The sequence below is a fragment of the Castanea sativa genome, chromosome 6, assembly GCF_040712315.1.
Source record: "Castanea sativa cultivar Marrone di Chiusa Pesio chromosome 6, ASM4071231v1".
Classification (NCBI taxonomy): Eukaryota; Viridiplantae; Streptophyta; class Magnoliopsida; order Fagales; family Fagaceae; genus Castanea; species Castanea sativa.
In genome coordinates this window covers 27418953-27426122 of record NC_134018.1, presented here as the reverse complement: position 1 = coordinate 27426122, position 7170 = coordinate 27418953, and the positions used below count along the sequence as shown (strand labels likewise).

General features: G+C 34.4%; 1 protein-coding gene across 1 annotated transcript; it reads left to right on the top strand.

Moving 5' to 3' along the window:
- The first annotated feature begins 871 nt into the window (after positions 1–871).
- Positions 872–6732, top strand: LOC142640760 (homogentisate 1,2-dioxygenase). The gene is made up of 9 exons (XM_075815007.1): positions 872–1366; positions 1526–1759; positions 2932–3011; positions 3481–3648; positions 3807–3982; positions 4166–4235; positions 4346–4500; positions 4962–5045; positions 6085–6732. Exons 1-9 carry the CDS (start codon positions 1164–1166, stop codon positions 6337–6339), a joined length of 1425 nt encoding a protein of 474 aa, XP_075671122.1. The 5' UTR covers positions 872–1163; the 3' UTR covers positions 6340–6732.
- The last annotated feature ends 438 nt before the right edge of the window (positions 6733–7170 follow it).

The window sequence follows — 7170 nt, the reverse complement described above, 5'->3', positions numbered from 1 at the left end:
TTAGGTTAATTTCGTTGACTGAAAATATTTTATTTTTGACTAAATCTTTTACTGCAAAACAAACACCATAAAATGAGAAAATATTTTTCTACAAATGTTTTACATCAAAACAAACAGAGCGTTAAACTCAAACTCACCATTATCAGTTTTTTAAACAAAATTAATTTTGTTTAGTTCAAACTTAATAAGAAGTAAAACTCTATCTTTCTAACAAGTCTAACTTAAACTTAAACTCAAACGTTGATTAAAAAAAAAAACTTGAATAAATCCTATATTAAGATTATCCTAAATGTGGCTTTATTTGGATAAATATAAAAATCATCGACTAGTGATAAAGTTCAACATCTTTGGATAATTGATCCTTTCTACGGTAACTTCTTTAAAAAGTAATTTTCGTACATAAACCACCAAACTCTTTTTAGCTATTTTGTACGAGATAAAAAAAAAATTTCAATAATTGAAATTATTCTTTTAAATGTAACCCATCTTTCTTTTATATTTATCTATTATTTAGTCATATATATTTTGTTTTGTTTCAATAATTTTTAAGGAGTGAATCATTTGATTCTTTAATATTTTTTGGTATTTTAGAAGTTTTAATATTTGATGTTTGGTTATAAATTTTTTTGTAAGTCATTGCATGTTCAAACAATGATTTCTTCATTAAATTGTAACACAAATTAAAATCATACAAAAACAAATCATACAATAATATAGCTTCTTAATCAATTTAAAATTTTATAAAATTATTTTAGTTTTTCTTACAAATACGTAAGTTTCTCGTCTATAGCACGAATTAGCGACTGAACACACCATTCATACAACAGAAACCGTACGCATTTATACTACTAGCTGATTTTTCAATCATTTTGCGTGAAAAATGTAGTTTTGGTATCTCATTAAGCGGCATACGTCTCCTGCAACAGACAGTATCGCCACGTCATCATGATGACCTCTACGCATTTCTCAATCTTCCGGCTTATCCTCCGTTCCTCTCCTTTATAAAATGGTGATCAGTGACTCCTTCAACATGCAAATAATGAAATAAAATAATAATACCCACCTTCACCTTCACCTTCACCTTCACCTTCACCTTGGCCTTGAACCTTCTCTTGTATTTGTTCTTCTTCTTCTATAGATAAAGATAAAGATAAAGATAAAAAATGGAGAATAGTAAAAGCAATAAGAGCCCAGAAGAAGAAGAGGTGGAGTACCAATCTGGGTTCGGAAACCACTTGGCTTCGGAGGCAATCCCAGGAGCTCTTCCCAAAGGTCAAAACAGCCCTCTTATTTGCCCTTTCGGCCTCTACGCCGAGCAGATCTCTGGCACCTCCTTCACCTCTCCTCGCAACCTCAATCTTCGCAGGTCCTCTCCTTTTCTTTTCTTTCTGAATTAATAATTGGTTTACTTTCAATTAAATTACATATTGATCAAAATAATTGCATAGCTAGTTTGGTTACTGGATAGAAGAAGAAGAAGAAGAAGAAGAAGAAGGAGTCTAATTAATTTCGCTGTGGGCTGCAGTTGGCTATATCGAATAAAACCATCAGTTACGCATGAACCGTTTAAACGTCGGGAAGCAAGTCATGAGAAGCTGGTTAGTGAATTCAACAACCAGTCCAAAGCTTCTTCCACCCCAACTCAGCTACGATGGAACCCCCCTCATATTCCCGATGAACCCACGGATTTTATCGATGGCTTATACACCGTGTGCGGGGCTGGCAGCTCATTCCTACGCCATGGATTTGCTATTCACATGTAACTAATTTCCCTTTTTCATTCATTCTTCTTTTTTACGACTACATTAACGCCATATTCATATTCATGTGATTATTGTATTCCTCACTATTGCATACTTTCCCTACTTTCTTTCTTTGTTTGTTTGTTTGGTAATTAATTTTTAGTTAATTTGCATTCTGCCGTTTTATTTTATTTGTTATGTATGAATTGATTATCAGGTCAGCTATTAAGGTAAGGACACCCAGTTCTTCCACTTCCATATATATCATATATGGACCTATCATTTTTTTATTTTTTTTTATTTTTTAAAAGATAGAATATGGACCTACCAGTTTGGTAATGGGTTATCATATCACACTTTTTTAAAGTATATTTTTAAAAAAAAAAATAAATAAATTATCTTTTTTCTAAGGTGCAGCTTTTTTCAAACAATCTCAATTTCAAAAAGTTAAAAAATAAGCTATGCGAACTTTATTGTTAGATGAAGTCCAAGTTTTATCTTATCTTATGATTATTATTATTATTTTAAAAAATAGATAGAAAGAAAGAAGAAAATAATAGGGTATTGTACTTTAAAGTTTAAACTGTGTTTAATTGCTCAGAAATACTAGTTAAAGAAAATTTGGATTTTTTTTTTTTTGTTTTGAGTTTTACAGCTATCAAATGGCTGACCTTTAGTGTTGCAGAAACAGCTACAGTCAAGGTTTAAAAAAGCTGTGATGTTATAAATTAACTTAATTTATTCACAACTTCAAAGCTAAATAGTTTCTTTTGACTGCCGATGGTTTGCTGAAATGTAGCAAACTGGAGCTAGTGTTACTTAAGAGTGTTCTGTTTATACATTTTTGCTTTATATGCTCTGTGGCAACTAAATAACTGGTTCATAGTTCAATGTGTGAAAGTGATGTAAGAAATGCTAACAAGCAGTTGTCTTTTTATTTAGTTATTTATTTTTAATGCATAAGGGTAAGACTTGTGCACTGGGAACAACCCCATTTTTAGATCTTTCACACAATTTTTGTTGCTGTCTTGCTTTCATTTGCAAGTTTGCAAAATTTCTTCAGTAGAAATATTTTCCGAAGAGATTAACGAATTCCTAGATCCTAAATCTTCTTTATTTATGTAAACACATGAATGAAATTATGAAGGTTTTATGTACACCTTGATAGATTGAGGAATTAAATTTGTAGGTACACTGCCAACAAATCTATGACTAACTGTGCCTTTTGCAATGCTGATGGTGACTTCTTGATAGTGCCTCAACAGGGAAGTAAGTGATGTTTCTATCTTAAAGGTTGATTTCAATTTTGGTTTCTCTTAAATAGGGATTCCCCCCCCCCCCCCCCCGATATCCTGTTAGAACGCCATACTCTGTTAAAAATTGGAAAGGGACAAAGTCTGCAGATGTCTTTCTATATATGTACACACATGAAAGACAATTTCCCTTAATTGATGGAGATTTTTAGACACTGATTGCTTAATTTTAGAGGGTGATGAACGAATTCACCTTTGAATGAGCTCATTGATGCGAAACACATAGCCATAGTGCCCTCTTGCTGAAGGATTGGCATTCCAAAAGTCTTATATTCTGATCTTGTATCTAATTGTTGGCTCCTTGTGCTACTAGGTATTTGAAATTTTGCAAGTACACTGCTTAAAAAATCTAACCCTTTTTGTGAGGGCATTCTGTGTTAAATCGATAGGAGTTTTCTTTCTTACACTCTATGCTGGTTGTGCAGGGCTGTGGATCACTACTGAATGTGGAAGATTGCAAGTTTCCCCAGGTGAAATTGCCGTTCTACCTCAGGGATTTCGTTTTGCTGTTAATTTGCCTGATGGCCCATCACGTGGTTATGTTGCTGAGGTTTTTGGTACCCACTTTCAACTTCCTGATCTTGGACCCATAGGTACATAGTCTCTTGTTCAGCTGGTGGTGTTTGAGTAAAAAACAAGTGCAATTTTTTTTTTTTGGTCTCAAATTATATGACATAAATTACTTAATTGATCAATCACTAAACTTCAATACTTCCAAAAGTGAGAATATTATTATTTTGATTGCATGTAGGTGCTAATGGTCTTGCTGCTCCAAGGGATTTCCTTGTCCCTACAGCCTGGTTTGAAGAGAGTTCCTATCCAGGCTTCACTATTGTACAAAAGTTTGGTGGCGAACTCTTTACTGCTAGACAAGATTTCTCTCCTTTCAATGTTGTTGCTTGGCATGGTAACTATGCTCCGTATAAGGTGGGTGGTACTTTTAAGAAAGCAAGTCTTTCTTGCATGAATGAAATAAAAAGAATGGGCAGCTCTCTCTCTCTCTCTCTCTTCAGCTGTTTATATAACATTTTGGACTGTTAAAACTCTCTATATATGACTATGATAACCATAAAGGGACTTGATTTGGTGTGATATCTGATTTGCTTGCAGTATGATCTAAGTAAGTTCTGCCCTTACAATACAGTTTTAATCGATCATAGTGATCCATCAATAAATACAGGTATGCTTAATGGTGTGCTATTAATTCAAAATTGGGTTAATGAGGTTTTCGCTTTCACCTATAAAGTCTGTTTGATTATCTTAGTTTATTATTTTGCAATTACTATGCAGTATTGACGGCACCAACTGAAAAACCTGGTGTTGCTCTGCTCGATTTTGTCATTTTTCCTCCCCGATGGTTGGTTGCAGAGCATACATTCCGGCCTCCATATTATCATCGCAATTGTATGAGTGAATTTATGGGCCTCATTCACGGTGGATATGAGGTTGTTCTCAAAATCTGATTTTAGCTACTTATCTCATCGTGATGTGTATGTTGCTTGTGGTGGACAAAGTAATTTCCTAATATTCGGGAATTGAATATTGGCTGAGAATGGGATGTAAAATTCTTTGTGTTGTAGGGGAAGGTGGTTACTGCATATATTCCAATGCCAAACTTCTTTTTTATGCTGTTAATATTTAAAATAAATAATTAACATGAGGCTTCTAAATGCATGTTAGTCATTTAATATCATAAGATGTCTTTGTAGAATCATCACATTTTAGGGTCATATACATGTTGAAGTCTTCCTGGCAACAGGTGGGAAAATCGTGTTGTCCAGTTCTGGTCTATTATACTGTGTATTTAATGCATGTGCAGAACAATTTGGCATATGAGGAAGTGGATACTTGAACTCAGCTTTGTTCTTCATTTTATTATACAATTTATTCTTAATCTTGTTTTCAGGCAAAAGCTGATGGGTTTCTCCCGGGTGGTGCAAGTCTTCATAACTGCATGACTCCCCATGGGCCTGATACCAAGACATATGAGGTATGTATTTTATAAGCAACCAAAAGAAAAAGATGATGGCTACCTTTTATTTTTTTTGGTTAAAATATAAATTACTCCTTTCAAGATTATATCTGCTGTCAATCTGAACCCTCTGCATTTAATTTAATACCTAAACTTCCATATTGAGGTCAGTATGGTTTTCCATCCTTATCCATTAATGCTGTTAATTTTCATGTGAGTTAAAGGTGCTGACCAAAACAGTATCCTTTTAGTGGAAATAATTGAGAAAAAATAAAGAGAGAGCAGGTGCTGTGTGGTGGATGGGGTAGGATAGCTCTTGCTCACCTCATCATCATCCTTCTTTCCTTTTCCTATTCTTCTTGTCCCCGTTCAAGTACTTTTTCAATTCAGATATGTAAAAATTATCGTCGTCAAGCCAGACATAGTTAAAGTAGATCTAGAAGAGATTCCCCATCTTCTCCTAAACTACCGTAGTATTCAAATCTGATAAACAAGAGGAAAAATAAATTCCCCAAAATGAATTCAATGAAGCAAACAATCCCAAATTCATCTTTTGTTTTTCACTTTATGTCTTCAATTTTTTTTTTCACCCTGACTCGCTTTCCACTCTACTCTCCCCTCACTAATTACCCTAACCCCTCTCCATGTTTCTCTTCCTAATCTATTTCTTCATTATTTACCTCTTTTATGTTTTTTCTTTCTCCCAACACTCTCCCTCTCATTTTTTTACCAATACTTCATTAGTTTAACAGTTATGTGTGGGTAACATGGCATTTAACAGCTAGATAGAAGGATCATATTGATAGCAATCTGAATGGTCAATAAAATTGTTTAAATTTGAAAGAGAGATCAAATAATGGCAATCTGAAACATAGAGGGTCATATATCGGCTCCATTTCCAGGATTTGAAACCTTGAGTGGATCTAATGTTGAACACTTCAAACCTTGAGTCAACTCCTGGGGAGTCCCTTTACCGGCCAATGACATAATCTTGTTCATTAGGGTTAGAGTCAATGAATAGTCCTAATCTAACCATATTGCTCATTTTGATGCACAGGCAACAATTGCACGTGGAGATGAGGCAGGGCCGCATAAAATAACTGATACCATGGCTTTTATGTTTGAATCGTGTTTAATACCCCGCGTCTGCTCTTGGGCTCTTGAGTCTCCTTTAATGGATCGTGATTATTACCATTGTTGGATAGGCTTGAGATCCCATTTTACAGGCGAAGGGACAGATATGAAAAGTTTAAGCATACAGAATGCACATGATACTGAAAGTGGAGGCGAGTCTATGGTGGTTAATATATAGAACAAACATTATCAACTTGAAGCAACCATAAGTCAATCCAGCATGTAGATAATACAATAAAAGATCATCTATAGTGTAGATATATTACATATATAGGAATCCTTCGGTTTTATTGTTCTGTCTTGTCTTAGTTTGCTTAATAGCATGATTGTATCAAAATTTTACAAGTTGGCATGTGAAGTAATGTACGTATGTTTCAACCTACCAACATGCTTAATCATGGCCTTGTATCAGTTTTAAGGGTCTGGTAAGCATTGCCTGAGTTGCAAATATTGATAAGCACCTTCCACTTGTGATTGTTGATGATGTATTTTATCCAAATTTTGGGTGAAAAGTTTTCTCTGAACAGTGGGTGTTTCTATTGGATATATGTGATTACTATAATTCTGGTCAGACTAAACTGATTTTTAGTGTTTTCTGAAGTCACTGTCGTACAAGCAATTTGCCTCGCTCCCTCTCTCACACTCAAAGATATCAGCACTGTATATGCTTAGTTTGTTGTGTTTGAAAGTCGGGCATCCTAATTGTAATTGTTAGAAATATAACTGTTAGACTTAGAAATATAATAGCCCAATAGCATAGGCTCAAGCCTAATGCTATCTTTTGTCAAGTTAAGTCTCCTAGGGCATGTTTGGTAGACTGTAAGAGCACCCACAGCAGACGTGAAATATGTGTCAAATGCTAAATATTTGGCACATATTCCACACCAAACACCATTTGACCCCATTTATCAGATGTTCTAAATGCCATATTTTTTGCAACATGCAACAGTAGAGTTACAAATTTGCCACGGTACGATAAGCTGTGGCATATGGATTTATTAATTTTTTA